The sequence below is a fragment of the Atractosteus spatula genome, chromosome 14 (genome assembly GCF_055471065.1).
Source record: "Atractosteus spatula isolate fAtrSpa1 chromosome 14, fAtrSpa1.hap1, whole genome shotgun sequence".
Lineage (NCBI taxonomy): Eukaryota > Metazoa > Chordata > Actinopteri > Semionotiformes > Lepisosteidae > Atractosteus > Atractosteus spatula.
In genome coordinates, this window is record NC_142719.1 from 11,522,293 (window position 1) to 11,548,098 (window position 25,806).

A 25,806-nucleotide genomic window follows, 5' to 3' on the forward strand; every position below is an offset into this window, starting at 1 on the left:
AAATAAATACAGCAGGTTCTCTTTATTACGAGGAACTGAGGCCCTTTCTGAAGTAGAGGGTGCTGACTAGCCTAAGAGAAGTTTTTTTTTGTTTGGAATTGGCCTCTCTTTTCTTTTTATCCATCTATCTTCTAACCACATCGTTCAATTCAGGGTTGCATGGGAGCTGAAGTCTGTCCCAGCAAACAACAGGTATCAGGTGAATAGACCCTGGGCAGGACACCACTACATTTTAGGTCACAGACAAACGCACACAAACTCACACCAGGGCCAATTGTTCCAGAAGGCCATTCTCCTACCTGTATGTATTTTGACTGTGGGAAGAAACCACAGAGAACTGCCTCTGAATGCTAGAAGTTCTCTATTTTGATATTTATCCTTCATTTTGTAAGTGGGGTCCCTTTCCCTTGACTTATACTTTTATTTTGTTAGGTCTTGTATTATCTGGTTGCAGTTTTACAGTGGGTGATGATTCTGAGAGAGACCTGTTGCCCCGATCAGATTGAAATGATCAGTTGAGGGAGCTGTGAAAGGAGAGAGCAAGTCAGAATGAGTAAGAAGGACTTCAGCAGTAACAGTCTTATTTAGGGTTCGACAGTATGACTATCCTTAGGTGTTTCATGGAAATATACAGTATACATTGCCGTGTTAAAATATTCACCCCCTTTCGCTGATGTTCCATTTTGTTGAATTACAAATGATGTTTACATGTCTAAAGTGAATGTTTTTACATTACATTTTTACATTTAAAAGTAAAGAATTTTGTGGGTAAATGAAGTTAAATTTCAGCATAAATGGCCAAGCATAACCAAAAACTAAAATGTGTTGATTGTGTAAGTATTAACCCTCTTTGCTATGACAAACCTATTTACTTTATTTACCTAATTACTTAGAGACATCACACAATTATGAAGGGCCTCTGTGGGCAATAATAGTACTTCTTATGATTTCAGAACGTACAGTTTACACCCGTCTCTGTAAGGTTCCTGGGTCAATGAATTTTAAGTAAATATTCAACCATGAGCACAAAGGAACTTTCAAAACATCTCTGGAATAGTGTGGTAGGAAGGCACAGATAAGGAGAACAGTATAAAAGCATTTCAAAGACACTGAATATTCTTTTCAGCAAGGTTAAGTCAATCATTAAGAAGTGGAAAGTGGCTTGTGCCACCCAGACACTGTGTAGATCTGAACTGAACAGATGGGTGTAGAAATGTCCTGTCTTGAGTGGATTTTTAACAGACACCTGCTGTTGTATGTGAGAGCTCAGAAATAGCTGAAAAGATGGGCTAGCTTCATCAGGAATAGCCACTGGGCCATATGTGGAAGCATTTTGGTAATGGTCACTGAAACACCCATCTGTGGTATTATGGGACCAGAGCTGGACTCTGGACTTTAAAACCCTCTGTGACACTGTTGCAGTTGAATTTGTTGTCTCAAATTCCACATGGAATTTACAATAAGGCCTCTAGGAGGTAGCACAAACATGTGGCAGAAGATTTTGCGGCCAGATGTGGCAAAATTGGAACTTGAGTGCAATCTGAATCAAAGCATTGTAACACCATCCTTAATGGTGGTAGCAGAGTTATGTTATAGGAATGCTTCTGTAGCGGAGCTAGTTTGGATACGGTGATGTCACCGCCCTCCCTGTGCATAGCAGGGACCTCAGCTGCCTGGGCTGAGGTCTCCTTTAGCTCATGCGGCTGGTTCCCTGTTGCGTTACGCCGGAGACCCAGGTTCGCGGCCCAGGTGCTGCGGGACGGAACGGGTGGCGGAGGGCACGAGACCGCGCGGAACCGTGACGGTCACACTTCTCATCAGCAGGGACAGGGGAACTTCCAAGCAAGTACAAGCAAATCTTCAAGAAACTCCTTCTGTTTGCTAAAGACCTAAAACTGGGAGGACAGTGACCTGAAGCACAAGTCCAAAACTACACTGGAACAGCTTAAGAATAAGAAAGCTTATTCTTGAAAGCTTGATGTCCTTGAGTGACCTAGTCCGAATCCTCACTTGAATCCAATACAAAATCTACGGAAAGACTTGCAAAGTTCTGCCCGTCAATGATGCCCAACCAGTTTGAGCAAAGACAAAGAGGTGGAAATTGCACTGTCCTGGAGCGCCAAGGCTTGGGCAGAGATTTACAGCTCTAATTGCTGCCAGACATGCTTCCACCCTGTACTGACTCAGGGGGGTCAAAGAACTTATTTCAGTTCTGGACTTTTATTTGCAGTTTTTGGGGATATTTCACCCATAGAGGTATTCAGTTTGGGCACTCATGTTTTAATGACAAGCATTCACTCTGAGCCGTGTGTATATCATTTGTATTTCAACAAAATGGGCCCTTCCTGGCCCAGTGGTGCAGTAGCTAGTATTGCAGATAGCTGCCTTACAGAGCTGGGGCCCTGTGATCAATTTCCGGAGTGCTATCTGTGTGGAGTTTGTATGTTCTCCCCAAGTTCGTGTGGGTGCTCCAGTTTCCTCCCGCAGTCTGGACACATACTGGTAGGCTAATTGAAAAAATTGGCCCTGGTGTGAGTGTGTGTATTTGTGTGTTCCCTGCAATGGACTGGCTTCCTGTCCAGTGCGTACACTGTTTTGTGCCCTTTGCTTGCCAAGATATGGTCCAGCTCCCCCACAGCCCTGAACTGGATAAAGCGGTTAGAGAGTGTACTATATGTATGGGACATTGTTGTACCTTTGCTCAGCACTGTATATATTTGCTCTGCTCTTTCCCACTCATGTTTTCCATCGTGGCCATTAGTGTTCCTTAAATGAGCCTCACGAACAGACAATGCAAAGTTTACCTAAAAATCATCATTTTCCATTTCCTCTCAGATTTCTAGGTCAGGTTTCCTGCGGAATGAGCCTCCCGTGTTGCTCTATGCCGCCAGCTCTCCAGTGTGTGTGCGCTCTTCCTGTGCATCTTCCTCTCCAAGGCCTTTTTCCCTCCATCGCCTTTTTTAGCCCGTTTTTCTGTGGCAGCTGCAGGCTGTCAGGCATCTCAGGCCTGTTATCAGTCACCTCCTCGCGCTGCTATTTCCTGCTCCTCAACCCCCTTAATCGTGGGGTTTTTTTTTTTAAATTTCTTTCCCCGGCCCTTGTATTCCCTTTCAGACTTGGCATTTTCCTGCCCGCCTCGATTAACATGCAAATTGCCCTGCAGTGCCTCCCGAAACACCAAAGACAGGAAGCGGTTCTGGTAGGAGCCCGATTGCATGTCGCTGTCCTTTTTTCTTACAAGCGAGCAATTAAAAGACGGACTCCAGTGGCTATTGATGAGGTGCAGCAGGAAGAAGAAACCACACAAACTGCGCAGGCATCCGATCCCTCGTAATTAGGATGTAAAAAAAGTAACAGTGCAATATGGTTTGTCGCTTTAGTGCGCGCTTAATCTAATACAAGGGCTGGTAATTATTCCCAGGGTGCTTCCGTTGACTATTGGAGTGCGCTCGCGCCCACTGTCATCTGTGTTGGAAGTGTATACTGTACATACCGCTGTGTCTCATTCATTGCGGAAAGAATGTGGACAACTTTATCTGTTCTGTGCTCTTAAGTATCGCCCATAAGCACCGGTTGTTGAGGCAAAAATTAAACACAGGTTTAAATAATCGTTGTTGTTTAAAATTGAATTAAGGCCTGTTCCAGTGACGCGTTTGGGCCTATCCGAGCGTGAAGGATTAATTCCGTCCGGCTTTGTCTATGGTTGGAAGTAATTGCACTAACTACCATACAATTACCTGTACCCTTGTCACTGCAGCTACACAATCACAAAAACAAAGAAAAACATTGTAGGAGCGCAATCCAACAGCTGTATTAACCAAGCCCAGGAATTCGGAAAACTCTTCTGTGCTTTCTTTAACATTTTTATTAGAAATGTATGTTGAATGCATTTTATAATCAAAGATATAACAACACAAAGTGTTGAGTATTCAGGAGTCACATCCTAATTTGTGCACATTTAATGAAGACATGAAGCAAGTGTGTAGTTATCATAGTAGTAATACAAAGAAAAATCTTTATTCTTTTATCCATCCATCTATTTTCTAACTGCTTCTTCCAATTTAGGGTCGCAGGGGTGTTGGAGCCTATCCCGGCAAGCAATAGGTGCCATGTGGAGTACCCCCATGATGGAATGCCAGTCCGTTGTAGGGCAGACACATAAATACAAAAATACACACACCAGGGCCTATTTTCCCAGACACCAGTTAGCCTATGAGTATGTCTTTGGATTGTGGGAGGAAACCCATTCAAACATGGGGAGAACATGCAAACTCCATACAGATAGCACCCCAGGTCTGGAATTGAACCCAGAGCCCCAGCATTGTGACGCAGCAATGCTAATCTCCACTCCACCCTAATTTTGATCAGTTATATAAACAATTCATGCATGTACTTGTATTCATATACGGTATGTATATGTATATTTATCTGATTTAAAAGCAATCATCTCTAAATGCAAAAAGTACAAGATTTAAAATCCTCTCAAAAGCTACAGGAAGCCAGTGCAAGGTCGTGATGGGATCATTTGACTGTGACCTACCTATATAGATAGGATTCTCGCTGCTGAATTCTGAACTTGTTAAGTGTAGTTTTAGGGGCTCCTGCAAAAAGGATGTTACAATATTCAGTCCTTTAAAAAAACCACGCGAACCAATTTTTTACTATTGACTCAGGCAGTTTAGACCATGACCTGGCATGGAAAAATGATTTTTACTTTTACAATACTCTGCACTTGATATAAAAAGTCAATCCAGGATCAAAAGCCCTTCCCAGGAATTCTTCATTTTGGATCGAAGCACAGAACTGTCAGCTGGCAAGTTTACAGTGTTGGTTATACAGCATGTACAGTAACTGATGGGAGGAACCCAATAACAATCACAAGATGCAGAAAATTGTGTCTCTTCAAAGGATTCATATTAGAAATTCAATCAGAGGATATTGAATAGCTACATTTGAATGAGGTTTAGTGTGCACATACTGTACAATATATGTGTGAATCAAGCATAGCAATGGAATTTAGAATTTTCTAATTTTAGTATTTGACCAAGAAAAAACATAAATACTAAATAGCAGGGGAGCAATATGGAGTGCTATGGAAATCCCAATGCAATCAACCCAACTTCATAACTGAAATAAGATAGATAGATAGATGATAGATACTTTATTGATCCCGTGAGGGAAATTGCAGTGCAACAGCAGCTTAACACAGACAACACAGCAACAGTGTAATGAATGATACAATAATAATAATACAATACATACAATACAATCAGTACAGTGAGAAGTGCACTAATAAGAGTTACTCACAGTCTAGAACAAACAAAGAACAAACCAGAACAGTACACAAAAAAAGTCGTATTCCACAATATAAATATAAATGTATTGCACAGGTCCTTGGCATATATTGGCCAAAAATGGTTTTAAATGGGAAAAAGAAAAAGAACAGATGTATCAGTTTACTGTTCAGTCCAGAAACAGGTCACTGTCAATGTTGCCTCTGCCCAGACGCAAGGTGGATGCGTTGTACAGTCTTATGGCAGAAGGCAAGAATGACCTCCTGTAGCGCTCCCTGTCGCACCGTGGATGAAGCAGTCTATTGCTGAATGTGCTCTTCATTTCTACAATTTAAACAAAGTGAATTAAAATCGCAGTGCTCAGCAAGATACAATTTAAACTATTCAAGAACTGCTAAATACTGTAACCAAGTAAGTGGGAAACAATGATGTACCATATTGAATGAAGTACTGAGAACTTAGGGGACAAAGATACCTGTAGATAGTGCACCTACATCACCTGCCATGAGATAATAAGAAGCTTATACAAGAGCAGTTACAGCTTGGTAATTGTCTGAAGCCAGACTGAAGTTTCGAAATGTTTATCAACATTGAGCTGAGATGGAATCATAGGTTGCTCTGCATCAGTACTGTCTTTTATCTATGCAAGAAACATGTTGTTAGATAGGGGCCAAGAAAGATTCAGATCATCCAAAGGGATGTTTGTTGTTCAAGGCACGGAAGAGATGACGCCTGGCAAAATCGCATCAGAACTCAGAATGTCATTTATTATGTGAAGTATCAGGGAGCAAAAGGCAGTCAAACAGGAAGGAAATATTGCAAAGGATGGGGGTTCCAAGAAATAGGAGCCGAGTCTCAGTAAGATGCACTGTATCTAGGAATCTAATGTATAAGAATTCTAATTATGAATATTAATTAGATTCTCATCCATTGACAAAACTACAGGACACAGAACCGTCTTAAGACTTTTTAATCCACTCTTTTGCTGGTATCAATTAAACTTATCAGCCACTGGCAGCTGTTGTGCCCTAATTAGGGATCATCAACATATCATGTCTGACTTTGACTGGTGACAGAGACGTATTTATGTATCTCAGAGTGGATGCCCTTAAGGTTAAGGTGGGGGTTAAGAGTAGCAGCAATTATGAGAATGACTATTAATTAGCTCTTCGTCCAATCACAGTTGATGGCACTGTCTCATTTTGTCTTCTTGTGCGTTGAAGTTAACAGCCACAGACAGCTTAATTACCCCATCCATGAAAGGTGTTCATTCAAAGATATTTATTTAATTACCCATCAGGATGCAAGTGACTGTGTCAGACCTGCTGTTTTCACCTAGATTCTGATCTTAATTGTTTTCAAAGCAGCAAAGATTGGTCTTTCAATGCCTGTCATGTATGCAAGTCTCCATGAATTACATGTCCAGGCAGTAGATAGCAAAGTGTGGAATGTATTTTCACATCTTGACTGTATTCTTGATCTCCATTCTCCTTGGATTACAACCATTGAGTGTCCGATAAAACTATGGAAAGTTGTTTAGAAAAGAGCGTTTCAGTGATGATTAAGCGGAAACATAAAGTTTTCACCAATTAATAAACCGAGACTGTATAATAAAGGAAGGCAACACTCTACATTATTAAATCATTTTTTTCTTTCAATGGAGTGTCCTTTTAATCTTTTCACCTCCAATCTGACAGGCCTTATTGCTTTCCTAAATCTCCTTCACTCACCCGCGACTCACATCTGTGCTCTTATTGCTGCAGTGCTGAGTTTCAACGAAGTTCAGTGCAGAAAGGAGCAATTTTGAAATGGAAAAATCGGTTTTGATCTTTTCATTTTGAGTGACTCATCCTTAGTTTTTGTGTTTAGATTTGTGCTCTATGGATCTGTGATTAGGATGGTGTGGTGGGTAACTCTGTTCCCTCTTAGCTCTTGGGGTCCTGGGTTCCATCAGAGACTGGGGTCCTTCTGTGTGGAGCTTGCATGCTCTCCTTAAATAAATTTGACTCCTTCCACAATCCTGGTTTCTTTTGCATTCTTTTTGGTTCTCCTGATCTAATTGACATTTAGCAGAAATAAGTGGTTTTCTAATGAGAGATGGACATTTGTGAATACAATAAAAATAATAACTGACAGCAGTAAATTAGGGAAATTTGGTAGCTAACACGTGGTCTTACATTAGATCATCTGCAAAGGTTCTGGGTAAAACGGGCCTTCTAGGTGGCTTAGTTGGTAAAGACATTGAATCTTGAGTAGTAGTTGACTGTAGTTTTGCGGCACGGATTTGAATAGCAGAAAGGTCACTAGCCTAGTGTGATGACATTGGCCAAACGCCACCCTGGGTTGAGTGGGATCAGTCAATCGGGGTTCTCTGCGCCCTCCCAGGAGCTTGTAGATTCACAGTGCTGCCAGTGAGGCACACACCTCTCCCACAGTCATGCTAAACCTCTGGTCTCTGGGTCCTTGTGAGGTGTAAATAGATGATTGGCTTAGAGGGCGATCTCATTTTGAGATTTGTGATCTCATTATGTAGTTAAGGTTTAAGAAGTGCTGTGTTGATGGGCCTGCAGTTTTCCCAGATCTCTCCAGAGCTTGAACCCCATGTGACACTTTTCTTATTTCATGTCTTGCTAGGTATTGATTGATATATCACTGAATTAATATTTAGTGTTCTGGGTTTCAAGTAAATTTAAAAAAAAAATAATATATGAAAGACCCATTGAAGCTAAGCAGGGTTGAGCCTGGTCAGTACCTGGATGAGAGAGAACAAAAGGCAGGATACATCTTGGAGTGGACATCCGTCCATCGCACAAACACATACATGCACACATACTGTAATATGTATTTTAACTTATGTAATTGTTCTTATGCAAGTTTTCCATCCCTTTATTTACTAACCACTTCATTCAACTTAGTCGGAGGGCAGCCAGAGCCTTGGCAAGCAACGGGCGCAAGGCAGGGTAAACCAGTCCCTGTACCCATCAGACATAAACAAGGACACGCATACAATACACTCACACCAGGGCCAGTTTTCCCAGAAGCCAAATAACCTACCAGCATGCCTTTGTACTGTGGGAGGAAACCAGAGCACCTGGAGGAAACCTGTGTGAACGCAGGAAGAACACACACACACTCCATACAGACAGCACTCCAGACCCCAGAATCCCAGTGCTGTGTTTTACACAATTAAAATAAGATAAGATAAGATCCCTTTATTGGCCATATACAATTTCTTGCATTAGGAATTTGTCTTTTCACATACCCCAACTTGCTCTCCATGAGACACACAGACAGGGAGAGAAGCTTGGGGTCTGAGTGCAGGGTTAGCCATTGTGCAGCACCCCTGGAGCAGTTGGGGTTAAGGGCCTTGCTCAGGGGCCCAAAGGAGTAGGATTCCTCTGCCGGCTGCGGGATTTTAACCGACAACATCCAAGCCACAGGCGCAGATCCTTAGCCAGAGAGCCACCGCTCCACCCCCATATGTTTCTGCATCTCCATGACCCTCTCTGTAAGAGTGGACTGAAAACGGATGGATGTTTCTGGTTCAGTTCAGCTCCATACTTTCAGTGCTCCTGGACTCCATTTCTTTCTGCACAATGACCTTTACAGCTGCCTCCTGCTGTGATTTGGTATCTGCAAATTGATGTGCTCACCGCTAGATTCATTATTCATAATTAGCATTGGTGCATTTTAGGATGGCATTGCTCGCAGAACTATTTTAGCTCCTAGTGCATTGGCATGCAGGGCCAGCAGCTGCAGAAGGCCTCGTAATTAGTTTGAAGTGTTAGAGTGGATGGTTTTTGCAACTCCTGAGAGACTGAACTCTGGGCCATTGTACCTGGTATTGATTGAAGCTCATCGGCTCTTGTTGTGTGTGTTCTGCTATGAAGGACATTTAGTCTGTAATCTTAACGGTTGCCTGGTTGATAATCATACTTTACAACACGGCCTGATCAGAGCAGAAGATAACTGGGGAATAATGTCTTTAATCCTGCCTGACTGATGAAATGGGTCCTGTGGAGAAGAGCAGCCAACAGGCTCAGTGGGTGTTCACCCCTCTATGCTATATGATGTTACAGAGTCTCCCTGTTTTCAGTTACTTGGCCTCCTTCGTGTCTTCTTCCGGATCATTAAATACACATTTTTGTTTGGCAAATGGCGATGAAATGTGAACGGATGTTCCAACCAGGCAGTGTTTCTTCTGCCTATTTTTTTTTTTAATGCCTGCTGAGAGGAGAATCAGCATTTGTATTTGCAAATGAAATCTTCTTGGAATAAGTTGATTTGAAATACAGTACGTCCTGCTTGCTCCCAGCGAAGTTCGCCACCCTCCTTGACTCACGGAGGAGGTGTCATACAGATTTGTACGCCTACAGGATGACTCGTGCCAACCCCACCCCACCTCCACTGCAGCATTTCAAGCAAAACTTACGTAATTGAAGGACATAAATTCCCTTTTCGCACCTAAGATGTATTTCTGGTGTGCAGTCCTTGTAAAAAGGAGATTATGCAATGAATGTTCTTAATTCATTTTCACATGAAAGATTTGTTTGGGGAGGGAAAGTGCTGGGAAGAAAATTGTTTTCCCACTGGAACAAAAAAAAACAATTAAACTTTGGTTCTCCAGTGGGATTACTCCAATGGTGAGATAGTTTTGCTTTGTACAGGCACTTCCCACCTGAGCTAAATCCTGTCAGCAAACACAAGGGTGTCAGACCAACTGTGGTGTCGAATTGCAGTTGAGTCAGGGGGACAAAAGGGTATCTGACAAACTGTGGTGTGGAATCGCGGATGGGCTGGGGGACAAAAGGGTATCTGACAAACTGTGGTGTGGAATCGCGGATGGGCTGGGGGACAAAAGGGTATCTGACAAACTGTGGTGTGGAATCACGGATGGGCTGGGGGACAAATGGGTATCTGACAAACTGTGGTGTGGAATCGAGGAGAGAGTGGGCTTGGGCAGCTCTTTTGCAGGCTCTGTGTGCTGCGGTTGGTCAGTGGTCAGTGAGGACTGCTGTAGAGTTACTGCCTGCTGTTTCTCTTTTCCCAACATGGGGTGACCATTAGCCAGATAATTCATTTAGAAGAAGAGAACCCTGTGCCCTCACATGGCATTCCATCTGACAAACTGCCTGGTCCAGCAAATATATATCAGCCTTTGGCCTATCGACTTTTTTGTCCTACACCTGCAGTGCACCACTTTCTGATCCTGGGAGCGTTAATAGGATATGGCTTGAAGGGGAGAGAGACGCAGATCTGAATGCTGTCAGCCTGTATCATAATTCATTCGGATGTGCTATTAGCTGTGATGAAGGATCATGCAGGCAATGTAAAAGAGATATCCTTAACAATTCAGAGGGCTTAAACACACAATAATTGCTACATCCAATGTATTAACAATCAGCTTGTTGCAGAATAAGGGACCTGAGTGTTAAGTATATCTGCCCCATGCCAATGCATTTATTGCAGCCATGACATTACCTTGTAGAAAGGCATCATCCTAATAATTCAGAGTGGTAATATTGATACTAGTAATAACCACAATAATAACAGCAACATTATCAATGGAAGTGATATAAAGTACTTACAGGGCAGCAATTTATATGTGCTGTTGAAATCTGATGTCAAGCTTGTTGTGAGCTCACTTTCTTCAAGAGCCTTTAAAGCTGTGACAATATAGGTCCTCAGTTTGTGGGGTTTTGGCACCTCAAATTCTGCCTTTAACACAGTTGTGATTCCACAGTGTTGAACTAGTAGAACAGAACAAGTGAATTCTGGTAAGAACTGCATGAGGGTGGTACGGGTGGTGCAGTGGTTACACACTGGTAGATACATTGGCTTTTGGGAAAACTGCCCCTTGGGAGTGTGCATGTTTGTGTCTGTGTGTGCACTGCGATGGACTGGCATCCCATCCAGGGTGTATCCTGCCTTGAACTTGTTGCTTGCCAGGACAGGCTTCGGCTCCCCCACCACCCGGAATTGGATGAAGAGGATAGGAAGTGGATGGATGGGTAATTGCATTAGATGTCAGTTAGCACGTGCAGTACGTAATGCATCATCATGCAGAGAGTCCTAATATTACAAAATATCACCTTGACCATGTCAACACAAAAACACACTGTGCAGTAGCTGGGACTGTTGGCGTTCACCAGGCCTGACACAGGTGATCTTGCAGCAGGCTGGCATGTATTCTACAGGTGTGGCTTTGTGGTTATAAGATCTAAGATCTGTTCTTTGGATCTGAGTGGTTCAGGAGGTGTTCTTGTCAGAAAAACAACATTTATGGCAGCATTTTGATTTTTGCCATTGGGTAGCCACAAGAGCTTTAACTACAACGTTTTGTACGATATGTTGCTTCGTTTTGGTTCAAAACCACCAGGTGTAGGCTCAAAATCTAAATTAAAAGGTTCACTTTTAATTTATGTGTTTTCTTTTAACTGTCTTTTTTGTATATTGCTAATTATTTCTTTGTGTTGCCGAAGGCAAGAATGAATTGCTTCGGTGGAGGCCTGTTCCCAGAATGATTAAAGCCCTTGCCATCTCTGTGCTCCAGTGTCTCATATTTTACCTCCCCGCTGCAGTGCAGCGAAATTGAACTGTTCAAAACGGAACAGGCTTTTATCTGTAAGAAATTACAGGAGTTCTGCTTATTATAAACGCATTTAAAGCAATTATATTACATGGACAGTGAAACCTGTAAGCTAATTTTGCTTGAAAATTGGAACAGAGCTTGAATGTGAAGTAGCGGGCCAATGAAGAGCACAAAAGAAAATGTATTTTTCTGCAAGGCTGGCTGTGCCCAGCACGGAAAAATCCGAATTTCTTGATGAATGTAACTCTTTCGCCAAAGAGCTCTTAAATGCCAAATGGACTTAATATTGTGAGATGTAAATATATTGGAAATAAATTTGGTCTCCATAGAAAGATGCATGTGAATGAACAAACATTTCACATGTTGCCAAAACCAAGATTATTTGTTGTCCATCTGTGTGAAAGAGTTATTTTTCCTTTGTTATCGGTCTTGTACGGAGCCTGGCATGCCACTGTGAGAGTGCTGTAAAGTACAGAATGAGTTTGTCTTTGTCAGGTGCTTTTTAGGAGCCCTGCTTCCCATGATGAACTGCTTCAAAGCACCTGCTGTGCTGTCATGACCTTTTCATCCATATAGGTCTGTGTTAAATGTGGAAGTGGATGATAACTGAGGTTTGAATGCCTTTCTGGTCTGGGAACCCCCTTTTCGAGAATCCACGTTCAGTAAGGAAACCCCAGTTTGAGCACTAGAGCCGAGGTATATAATCATTACAAATAATTGTGATCATTGAAAAATTTTCCAGTGACAGCTACAGGTCAATATGTCGTCCATGTCCATTACCAGAGGATAAATACTGTTTCAGAATATTGATTTTTGGACAGGACTTTTAAAAGATTCCCTTTTTTTTCCTGGGAAGACACTGGGCTGTCTCTAACAATACCTCTGGTCTGTGGCATTGTCACATAGTCGCTGACACTCTGATGGCAATTTTTTTTTCAAAAAGTGCTCAAGAACAGTCTGAGTAAAAATGTTTTTGGAATGTTTTTCTTCTTTTCCTTATTTAGGACGTAAAACAAAAACCAATAAGAAAATTAGAATAATTGCAAACAAAAGTAGGTCATTTGGCCCATTTGATAGATAGTAGTTAATAGATTCCAGGATCTCATCCAGTCATTTCTTGAAAGATACCAGGGCACTGGCTTTAGTAACATAGCTTGGTACTTGTTCCACACTCCCACCAGCCTTTGTGTAAAGAAGTACTTCTTGTTCTCAGTTCTAAAGGCACTCCTAACAGTTTCCATTTGTGTCTACTGTCAGATATTTCTCTGCTCATTCTGAAAAAATCAATCCCGGTCCAATGGTTTGTCTTTGTCAGTGTCTTTGAAGATGTTAAATACTTTAACCAAGTCTTCTCTGTTCATAACTAAAATTATTCAATTATTTCTCATTAGATTAAGATACTCCTTTAACCCTAGAACTGATCATATCTTTTTAATATGTTGATGAAAATGATGTTCAATATTCTAAATGGGTCTAATGAGCACTTCTAATATACTGTATATTCCCTTGAGTCATATGATAACAGGTGATATGAATGTGTCAACATGAACACCTGTGTTTCCCATATTTAGGTTCAGTCTCAGTGTTTCACATCTTATGCCTGTAGTTAATGCTTCTGTTACCTGCATGTAACACTCACCTCAGTAGCAGCAGAGCAGTGATGAAAGCACAGGTAGTTTCTTGTGCTCCATTCGGAATGGAACACAGGAAGTGCCTTGCAGGAACAGTGTTTTGTTCCTTTTAAAATTCATCCATCCATAGAGTGTCGCGGGGGAGCCAAAGCCTATCCTGGCAAGCAACAGGCACAATGCAGGCTAAACCCTGGATGGGACGCCAGTTGATCTCGGGGCACACACAGCCACAAACACGCACTCACTCAAGACAGAGAACATGCAAACTCCACGCAGATAGAACTCAAGGAGTGGAACCCAGGGCCACAGTTCTATGAGGCAGCAATGTGAAACGGTGCACTGCTATGCCGCCCCTCTTTTAACATTTTATTTTAACATTTCTTTTGTATTTTTTTTTCCAGATGATGAAGTTTGCCTGGGATAACTACAAGAGGCACGCGTGGGGGAAAAACGAACTGAGGCCCCTAACCAGAAATGGACACGTAGGGAACATGTTTGGTGAGTCTGGACACTGAGCCCTTATTTCAGACTGTCGGGATTGAATTAGGACAGTGTCCCACCTGGGTTGGAAGGCAACAGGGATATTCACTCAGGGTTTTGGCCCTTTGAGCTCATATGGGCTCAGGTCGCCTATGGAAGACTTTGCTGTCATGTCCTTGAATAAGGATACTTCACCATTGTTGCCTCAGTAGACCCAGTTCCAGTTTTGCGTTGGAGTCAGCCTGCAGAGATCTGATATCCATCACTTGACAGTTCAGACACAGGATCATCTCCAGGCCTAGGAGTCGCTCAGGCAGGCTTTGGCCTGTAATTAATTATTCTCCGTTGTGTTCCCATGGTTGTGTAGAATGTGCTGTAGCTTGAATTGTTAAAGACATGCACACAAATGCAGGGTCTTGCAAAAGCATTCACCCCCCTCTAGCCTGTGACGTCCCATATTGTTGATCTCCAAATGCCGTCTCCACGTTTCTGTGAAAATGAACATTTTTAAATCAAAAACTTGAATGCGCAACCTGAACACTTTCACGGGTGAAAGAAGGTAGCTGTCAGCAAAAAAAAACTGTTCAGTTTGAGCATTCTTGTTTTGATTAAAGCTATTCACTTGGAAAAAACAAGTATACATCATTTGTGATTCAATAAAATGGGGCAGTGTTGGAAGGTGTTAATACCTTCACTCACGTCAACGTCTTGTCGTTACTTAATCCTGACAATCTAGATCCAGGCTGCTGAACCTGTGTGCTCTTTAGGTCTAGACCATTGTAGTACAGTATATCGCTGCCAGTACCTTAATCATTTCAGATACAATTAGTAAGTCCGCGTAACCTTTATGTAACAATGAAGGTTGTTTTCAAGTGTTGGTAAAAATGGTGGAGATAGGAAGAGCAGCCTTTTGGCAGCCCTGATTCAGACTTTGTGTACTGCAGAATGGTGCCTGATATGAGCTGTCCTCACCATTGGGATCTGGAGGAAACTGGTACTTTTCCAAGCTGGAGGGCTGCTTTCGTGCACAGGCTTCACACTGGTTTATGGAGTGATCTTGCAACAGTAATAAAATGAGATATGACTTTTACGATGAATGCAATTTTTTACCGGACCTGTGGGGTTTATTAAATATGGGGAGCTGTTGCAGGATTTTCAGTGATTTGCTGAACCGGATTGAATTTGTCTTTTTTTCTTTTCTGTCAAAGCGGAATACAAATCAAGGTTTTCAACCCTGTTGCTTGCTAAATCATAATTATTTATTAATAGGCACCCTCTTTCCAAGCTGACTTGAGATTACGTGTGTACTTGCATTGACAAGGGCCTGTGAAATGTTAGAGATAACAGTAAAAAAAAAAACATTGCACAGTGGAGAATTTCAGCAGAGTGACCTACTGTAACTGCAAGACCTAACATGCCAGCCCCTGCTGCGGTATGTACGGTACAGCAAGCATGCAGCTAAGCAGAAAGTTCAGTAAGAGGGGTGTAGAGCCGAAATCTGAATGAGCAAGCAGCCTCTTCAGACAAGATGTGGCAGTGCAGTAAACAAGACGAGATGTCTGCAGCCCATTGACCACTTCTGTGAAGCTGACAGCTCTTTGTGGTGCGATAGTAAATTAAAGAATGGCTGTTTCTTTAGGCATCATTTGAACTCCTGTCCCTATGAACAAAAGGTTACAGGCCAGGATGCTCACCCCTCTAGTCTCTTATCCGGTTTTGTGTCCTGCAGAGTAATTACCCACAGAAAGCAGGAAGCCCATGGAGAGAATACCTGGTGTCAGGCCAGCCACACCGAGAGTGATTTGTGAATGACAGCCACCTGCGATATTGAATTACTGGATTTGGCTTTTCTCCTCTTCGTAGATGTGACTTTAGTGGTGGCGATGTTAGTCACAGATGACGTGGCGTCAAGGCCTCTTTGAAGTCTAAAGATAAAAAATGCTTTGGAGGTGCTGATTTGAAGAGAAAAGGAAAGCTGTTTGGCTGTGTAGAAAACAAAATGGGGTCTGCAAGTGGGAGACCTTCTGGAAACCCCTCTTCGCCAGGGAATGTTGTGACATCTCGTTTGCTCGACAACAGGGCTTGTGGGCCACTTCCTGTTTCCCTACTCCAATTCAATTTCCATTTCCTTTTCAAAATCGATCCCCCATTCCCCTCCTGCTCTCCATGAATTTCATTCACAGGTCTCTTCACAGCTTCGCTGAACAGGCATGTGACTTGCCAGGCACTAGTGATTATGGTCACTGATGACAGACTTTACATGTTTGATGAGTTGTACTAATGTTTTGTTGGCTATAGACATGATTGCTCAGTGTACCTTATGTTTCCACTGTCTCTTTACTAAACCCCCCAGTAGGGTAATTTGCAAGACGTAGGATCTGATCCAGGTGTGTGTTCTACAAGCAGAAGTCTTTTCATGCAAGGAAGACCCCAGACAACAACTAAGCAGAAAGTAAACTGTAAAAGTAAAGCCATTTCTTTTCTGAATCAGTGCTTACGTACTTCTGGTTAAATAATTAGCTCTTATCATTTAATTGCCACTTTATCATTAAATTAAAATTAACGGGCAAAAAAAAAGATCACACTGGAAAGATTGTCACACTCAAAGAGAAGGTGGAATAATTTATTTATTGCAGTTTGAAATGACTTTTTTGTGCAAATTTGAAGAACTACTCTGAAAAGGAACTGCTTGCGCAACTGATATTACTAATCCGATAAGCAAATGGATTTTTACACTTTTACATATTTTTTATCACATCTTGGGCACTGACAGTGCAGAAGAGATCTTCCTTTCTACCCCAGTATTAGATACTGCAATGCCAGGTTCTCCCTGGAACAAATCAGGAATGAAATTGGTTACTTTGTTTCTAACTTTAATCCCTGGTTAACCTATAGGATGCACAGCAGAAGGTCTATATTGCACTTGTATACACTTGTACAGTATATCTGTTGAATATCAGTATGCTGCAAGTCACCAGTAAATTTATCAATCCCAAGAAACTGAATTACTGCTCCCATGTGATCTGAATGAACATCTGCTCTTTGTATATTCATTTCTTACCAGAAATATTGTAACAGGGAACTGTGTTCTTGCACAACCAAGTTGTTGTCCATTCTCAACAGTCTGCAAATCCTGAATTAATGCTGAAATGAGGAAATTCCTTAATAAATCTTAGTGCACAAAACAAACCTTCTCTTTTTTTCCCCAGGCACATTACAGATTTGTCCTGCAAGTTAATTATGGCTCCTTGCTCTCTTGTCTTTGGTGCTTGTCTTATTAAAAATCATTATTCCTTTTTTCCAACGCATTTTAGAAGCTAACTTCATAAATGTAACAATGAAAAATAGTGTCTGGTCTAAAAGTCTGAATGTTAGTATGCTGTTAACCAACAGACTTCTGCAGTTTTCTCTTAACATTTTTGCTCCTAAACTCAGGCCATGGAAATGTGTGGAAAACGAGTTTTGGACTATGAATAGGGCAGCTTGTTACCTTGCCTGCCAGTAGCAAACTGCAGATATTAAATCACAGTAAGCCAATCGAGTTCTGATCAGATCTAATTTTCCAAAATGATTTATGCTTAGTGCTGCACAAATTGTCTGACATTTCCATCAACACTTCCAGAACCCCTAATGTGCAGATTAAATGATTCCTAAAGTAGGATACTGCCTATTTTTTATTTATGGATAACATTGTGGTAATAAAAGGAATTGAAATGTTGTGTAGAGTGTGTAGTTTTGGTTAAACACTAAGCTTAAAAATGTATCTTTGATTTTGTCGAAGTTAGATTTCCCAGCTCCAGCCCTTAGGGTCTGCAGTCCACATTTCTTTAAGTGTCTTTAAATCTTCAGTCACTCTAATGGAACACTATTAGAGACTGGAACACAAACCTGACTGTGTAAAATGTAAGAAACAGCTTTTTGGATCATGAATGCACATCTTATTCATCTGTTTCAACAGCATGACTGGGCAGTTTGTTCTTGTCACCCACAACTCTCTGTGTAAAGAAATGTCTCTTGTTTTCAGTCTGGAATCCATGACCTCTTTATTTCCACTTGCTTCCATTGATTCACTAAGGTCACTGAATTAATCCTTTCAGGAAATATTTGATCGATCAATTGATTGATTGATTTAGAAAATGGACATTTGTGGTTCAATACAGTGACCAGGAAATCAGCTAGGAGTAGGACTAGAAGACCCAGAGGACTCAAGTGAGGAAACATGACCAAACTGGTATAAACACTTGCAGGCATATAATCATAACTGCTTGGATCTCAAGAATTTCAGACACCACTGACTGCAGATGAAACAGGTTTGTTCCTAAATCGCTCTTTCCTTTTAGTATTCTGTGCACTCTCTCGACTGCCTTTAGCGGCTCACGTCGATGGGCTTCTAAGATTTTTATTCCTGCCTGCGGTTCAAAAGGTGAGGAACGCTGGCTTGGGCGTGATTAGGAACACGCAGCAAAGCAACTCAGAGTAATTTTGTACTGGAGCTGTGAGGCATTTTTTCTCTCCTATTGTTAAAGACGGGGTCAAAGGTAGTGGCTTAAGGATAGCTGGTCATTTTCCTCAAGGAACTGGGAAGCAATTGCGTTAGTAAACAAATTGAATTTGGATCTCGAATATTAGAATGAAAGTGCTGCAGAATGAGAACAGCGTTTCCTATCACCAGCCTGCCATTTTGAAAGATGAGTGCTTACATTTACACTGAAAAGCAGTGTTGAGGTGGATGAAAATACACCGTTTGCACTACAGCATTGCTGCCTCAGTGGTTACGAGTATAACGGAATGTGGACTATTTGTCTGTGCAGGGTAATAAACCGTTTTTCAGTAGTGCCACTTTTTCAAAATGAATATGACATTGCAATGAAAGGCTTGTCATTAAAAAACATCTGAAGATTAACTATCCTTAACCCTGTCGGAGAAGGCCATTTGCTTATTCTGGGCTTTGCAGGCAGAGCACTTCATTACAGATCAGTATTCGCTGCTGTGAGGCTCACAGGAAGCATTCGTTCACATGTGAGAAAATGCAGTAGCCAGACGAATTGCTCTTTAGGTGCCTCTGCTTGCAGTGTGGGCAGTGCATTTCACAATCGACGCCTTTAGCTTTCTAATATTTTCCTTTTCTTTGTCTTCTTTCTTTTGGTTAACACATCCCCCACGATACTCAAGTCTACTCTGTGATCGCTAAAAGGCTTTCTGGTTTTCATTTCTCCAAACCTTTGATTAATGGTAATGAAGCTTTTTATTCCCTCCACTGTACCAGCTAAACCCTTCACTGGGTCCAGGTAATGATTGAACAGGGCTTGTAAACCATGCCCTGCTGAAACCACATGGTTCTGTAAACCACAGCCTGTTGTAAGCCCCACCCAGTTTCCAACCGCACCCACTGTAAACCGCGCCCCAATATAAACTGCACCCCGCTGTACACCACACCCCACGCATTTTTGTCATTTTGTTTCTAGAAGAATCAAACTTGCTTACAAATAACACTATTTCTGTGACGTTTATTGGATTGTTGTTGCCTTTTGGCCTGAGCTGAGTTTGCTGGAGAACACCCACAGGTGGATGAGCCAGGCGCTTGGAGTGATCAAGAGGTTTCAAGATCAAGATACCATTCTCTGATATCCGAGTGAACCTGTCGCGTGGATAATGATGTTTCATTCCCATTGTTCAAAAGCTTTTAGTATGATGCCCCCCCCCACCGCACATCTTCAAAACCTATAGGTACCATTGCAATTCAGGCACACAACCACACTGCATGGGGGGGAAACAGGGCAGAGAGCAATAACACTGAGTCAGGAGGCTGTATGGGTTGTGCTTTTTCAACTCATAATTCATCCACCTCCATGCCTGGAGTAGGATGGTATTTGGCAGATATTTGCAAGAGTGCAAAACCTTAGAGGCACAAAATGTCTAAATGTCCCTTGAGGAACCGGAGAAAATATTGGGATATTTTCTTGTGCTGTGCTGACAGGTTGACGGATAAGAAACTCTAAAGTAGAGACTAAACCCATCATCCTTTTTACTTCTGGGTTCATTTGACATGTGTTTCTCTGTTAGGCTTCCTTTGGAGATGAAACATGGATGAGGGATGGGGATTGTTCTGATGAATCAAACCACCCTGGTCTCCATCTCACGATCTGTTCCGAGTGCTGCTGTCTCTCCTTTTATTAAAGGCTGGGCGATGGCACAAGCTTTTTGTTCAAACTTTCTTTCTTCACTGCTGTAGATTAGGGCAAATGTAAGGTTTGTTAAAAACCATTCTGCATGAGTTTGGCCTGTTCAGACCTTTTTAAAAACAAAACTTTGCTGAAGTGTTCCTTTTCACCTTCGCTTTCTTTGCCAAGTTAAGGAACAGTTGGGCAAGAGTAGTGATGTCAGCTGGGCAGGATTTAAAAGACATCTTAAGCTGATCAATTTTGTGTGGGAAAGATTCATCCCTAAAGGTTGGATCCTTTTGGAATTCAAATTGAATTTGAATTGATTGAATGGTAGGCAACACAATGTTTTCACTAGATCAGTCTTCACCGTCTGCCTAAAGAAGAGAAGCTTTTAAGACTAATGATCAGAAGATGCAGAATTGTCTGAGGGAGACAATGATTTGGGATAAAGCCCCATGTCATTACAGCACCCTACCGCTTTTCTTGGGTGATCAATAAAGATCACAGCTATTTTGTTGTTTTATGTATGAAACTAGGACTGGGGCCCCCACTTTGAATTTACTTCACAATTTATTGGATATTAAATCTGAAGTGTCAATTGTGCCCTTTCTTTGACTAATGACTTGACAGTGGTACATTTACCTGGCCTTCATTTTCGGGGTTGCAAGAATGTAATAAACTTTCCAAATGGGAACGGCTGGGTGGCCCATTTTGCTCATTTGGTTTTTAGTAGTTCATTGATCGGAGCATCTCAGCCAGCTCTGATTTGAAAGTTCCCTGGAGGCAGCTTCAGCAGCATAGCCAGGCATCAGTGTATGTAAAGAGGTGCCTCCTATTTTTACTCCCGTTAATTGGTGCTTGTGCCCCTAGATCCTTTTTTCATTAGATGCATTTCCATCCCCTCCTTTTGATTAGGATAAAGTACACTACTAGTTTTTTTTATTTTAATCAGAATTACGATCTAAACGCAGCAGTAGCAGATAAACATTCCTCTCAACCTTGTGCAAAACTTTTCTGAAAACGTGCCGAGCCCTCAATAAACCACACCCCCATGACACGCCCACATGCCACACCCCCGTGACACGCCTACATGTCACACCCCTGTAACACACCCCTGTGGCTCACCCTAGAGAAAAAGAAGCATGATCTATTTAAGGCAACAGTGTAAATATGTATATTGTTAAGCATGGAGTGCCCGACGAGATCTAAAATCTTTTTTTTTAACCTGAGCCCAGCCGACCCGCGGGTGGTGTGAGTCAACCTGCGCATTACTAGTAGGAACATACTCAGAAGGCTATGCATGGTGCTGCAAACCCTTCCACATGTAATCGGATACCTTTGAAAGCAGGAAATTCGTGCTGTTGAATCTCCCTGCACTGTTTTTGATCAGATTCTGAACATTTATTTCAGTTCTGAAATGACACATGGAGACACCGGCTGTTTCTTCTGACTGAGTGAATCAGAGCTCTGGCCAGATCTGAGAGAAAACCAAGCTAAAGTTCCTTTTACAACCAGTTTAATGGGACATTTGAATGAAAACGCCCTTGTTGCTGGAAGCGTTCCAGTGTGAGCGCTGCGAACAAAGGGACATGGCAAAGAAAGTTTGTTTTTCGCGTCCCAAGCTTACTGTCCTGCTGTGCATCCTTTCAAGCTCTGGCCTCCTCTCCTCTCTGTCATTAAGTATAAAAAAATAAACCCTAAAACAACATCCAACTTTCAAACAACCTTCAACCAAAAAGAATGGGGATAAAACAGCCGTCTATTTCAAAGGGCTCTGGAGCGACTCCACAACATCTTGAAAACGGCATTTGTTATTTCAAGGAGAAATGAAATATAGATGTGTTAACTTTATATAAGTTGTAAAGCAATTGCTTTCAATTCAGACTTAATAGACTGTTGAATTGGAAGCGACTTACTACTTAAAGCTCAAACAAAGCTCCTTTTTTGCACTCAGAATAAATTAAGAGACATAAAGGCACCTTCAGCTGATATCCCATCATTGTCCTACCACATACAGTACAGCTGGACCAAAACTTTCTGAAAGCCTCAAAGAAGGAATGGGCTCCGATTCAATTAATTATTAATAAAAAAGAGACTAACATTGGTCTGAAGTAAAGAAGAAGAGCTGGGTTCACTGCAGTGGTTTACTGTTATGTTTGACTCCATGTGATCTTTGAGCTGAATCTGACACCTGTTTGTTGTGTTTTATGGCCTGGGTGCGAGGAGGGGGGAGTGCATCTGTTTTATGTGATTGTGTTCAATGAAGTATTACATGGATTCAATTTCAAAACCTCTGTGGCCATATACAGTATACACTTCAGTAAGTCTGGAGAACTGTGGGTAGCACTCTAGATTCAAGGAATTCTATTAATCAGCAATTTTTTTATGAATTGAGGTTTTGCAGAATAATTGTACTTGTGAATGTTCTATTAACATTACATAAGACTTCCGTTTATAGTTAGGTGATGATTAATACAACATCCTAACATGTATACAACTGAATCTAAGGCATGACTCAGGCTTGTCAGTCAGATAGTTTCTATTAAGCTGATACAAAAAGGGCATGATAATTCAATCTAAAATGCGCATTGTTTTTGGAGTGTATTTAATTTCTTGCAGTCTTAATCCATCACAACAGTGTTATTCACTTTCAGCGGGTGGAAAACGAATTATAAATTGTTAGGCATCCATGTGTGGTGAGTAGTTAATGAACTTAAAAGAGAAAACTAAGAGAAACCTTTTAGATTAAGAGGCTGGCATTTTATTTGGGTACAGTACATTCAGCACATTAAAATGTAAATGTCAAAGACAGTATGCTTGTTTAAGCCATGTTAAACTAATTTTAGAGGATTCCTCTGTGTTTTACAGTCATCACCTGTGCTGAAAAACAAAGGCTGTGCCAGCACTGGGAGATCCCATAGATAAACAACAGCAACTCTGTTCTTTATAACCGAGCTAGTCGTGGTGTTATAATTCTCTTTAAAAGATGTGTAACCAAGAAACCTTTTGCTCTGTGCTGCCTATGTATATTAGTAAATGGATTTGGAAGGCAGTAAATCGCTGCTCAGAGACCCACTGCCCCAAGTAGAGAGGATATTGTTGGCTCTTTTCTAAAAGATCTGTTATCGACATTAACGGGATTGTTCACAGTGTGTTGCTCCGGTACAGCACAGACCTCCTCTGTCGTTCACATCCTCCTCATTCCCTTCCGAAAAGCGACACCACTTTATTTTCCAGTTTGAAAGTTTCTGCGCCCTCTGTCTTATCACAATGCTGTCCTCTATAGCATTTTTTTTCCTATCCAGCTGCTCCCCAGGAGAGTCAATTATAGTGGAACTGGCCCACTCCTTGCCAAAAGTTGTCGCCAAATGCAAATTGCGCTAATGCGTATGACAGCGTGACCCTATGTGTGTGGGAGACTTTTAAGTAGGAACATTTTACCCAGACAAGGAGAGCTTCCAACAATGCAGCACACAGCATATGGCGCTAAATGTGTCTGGCGGTTATGCAACCAGGGCTGGGAATTCAATATAACCGATCAATACGAGAAATGATAAGGTAGAGTTTATTTATTATTCACAAGGAGCACATTCTCTTTCGGAAGAGACAAGATTGGATTTAAAGGGTTTGGAAACTTTTTTGCTGTTTCAGCCCATCCATGGCTGTAGTTTCACTTGCAATGGAGTGACAGAGCTTGGTCATTTATTCCAGGGTCAATCAGCATATATTGTAAAGATGGAGATCATAAAACAATGATATAAATATACATAATATTACTTTATTATGTATAATAATTAGACATTACTGCATAATTATGCATTAGATAAGATTCTCCCATCCACATGTACACACCTAGAAAAATAATGATTTTCACACTTTTACTCTTTAGCAACCATAATATACAGTAAAATACAAAATGTAATAATATATAACACAAAGTACACCCTTCACCTGATCTAGATGAGATGAACAAAGAAGACCATGAGGGAACCTACTACAGGCATTAAAAATCAGTGAAACAGGAACAAGAGGATTTAATAGGAAACTATGGGGAAGTTCTTTTTTTGGCTTCTGTCTAGAAACAACTGGATGGGATCCTTGGATCAAGCTACATACTGTATAAACAACTGAGTTAGATGATCCGATGATGATGATGGCCTCTAGTTTGCAAACTTCATTGTTTTGTCTGGTTAGACCCAGCATGATGCAGAACACCCAGCTACTGCCTACAGGTGTGTTTGATGTGTTTGTTATAAAGGCTGCTCATTTTAATAGACTGTCGTATCTACATAATATTCTTTCCCCATTTGCCTGTAAGTATTAAACACTGAAATTGTTGATTAGTGCAGGGTGTGTTATAAAGGCAGTGATGTAATAAAGATTAGAACACTGTAACACAGGCTATGCGCTGGTATTTCAGAATATTAATGCATCTGTTTATCAATGATAATCTAAAACACACATCCTTTCTTTAAATGACCTCAACCTGCCAAAATAATCCAGTCGGATTCACAGCCTTGAAACCTAATATCCACTAGCCATGAAAGCAGCTCAGGATCACAGTGAAACGGAAAGCCCTCCTTTCCTTTTCAGCTCTGAGCCACGTTTCTGAATGGAAGCACAAGGGGCTAGGTCTCGCAACCAGGCCATAAACATGAGGTTTGTAGTGGTGATTTTGTTTCCGGATGCCCGCCCTGACTGTGCGAGAGGAAACGCAGGGCCGGTCCGTGGCCCTGGATGTGTTTTCTCATGCTCCGTTCCTGTGTGCTCCCACGGGGTGAACAAACACATGTGAGCACAGAAGAGTGACAGATCTTGCACGCCCCCGATGCACTCACTGCAAATGTCAAGATACCATGTCATCGCGCTTAAACACAGCCACAGCAATTCTCCGCTTTGGTACTGAATCTCTTCGAATTCTGGCAGCCCCCAACTCCACTAACCTCCCCCCACCCCCTTACTTCAGGAATCCCAACAAGCTTGATGTTGAAGATCAATGAGGGAGGCTGTCAGCTTGAAGGCCTTCTTAGCTGATCTTGAAAAAAATATCCTTCATCTCCATGGTGCTCTGATCCCAGAAGCTGCACAGGCTGTCTTGCTGCTTAAGGTTTCAGTTTTAAACATCTCCACTACTTGTACTCTCTTAAAAAATATTCGCTTTATTATATAATACATTTCTCCTTTTGTTTTTTTTTATCCAAGGTGACAGAGAAATACAGATTTCCTGGTAGGTTATTTGGCTTCAGGGAAAATTGGTCCCAGTATGAGTATATTCATAGTTGTGTCTGTACAGTATGTGTCCTGAGATGGACTGGCGTCCTGTCCAGGGTGTACCCTGCCTCACGCCTGTTGCTTGCTGGGATAGGCTCCAGCTCCCCCCATGACCCTGAATTGAATGAAACAGAATTTTAATGGATGGAAGGAAGTACACTGTTTCTTTCCATCCTCCAGGACTAAGTCTGGTCCGTTAAAGGGACTGTTTAAATTTGTAGTTCCTTTTCACCTCTTTAAATGTTATATTTAAAGATTTAAATTGGTATTTTTTGCCTAAGTAAAGGAGATGTAAATACTAACTGTGAAAATGATCTTGACAGGGTGTTGTATGTTGTGATAGATCTTATTATGCCCGTACCATATGCAGTTCT

The 25,806-nt window shown here is 41.6% G+C and overlaps 1 protein-coding gene across 2 annotated transcripts in view; it reads left to right on the top strand.

Annotated features, from left to right (window-relative positions):
* Positions 1-25,806, top strand: part of LOC148820629 (mannosyl-oligosaccharide 1,2-alpha-mannosidase IA) — a 214,072-nt gene that overhangs the window by 81,676 nt on the left and 106,590 nt on the right. For both annotated transcript variants that reach the window (XM_088932790.1, XM_088932791.1), the window contains exon 2: positions 13,919-14,015. In XM_088932790.1, coding sequence (XP_088788916.1) covers positions 13,919-14,015 — 97 coding nt within the window. The remainder of the gene's footprint in view (positions 1-13,918; positions 14,016-25,806) is intronic.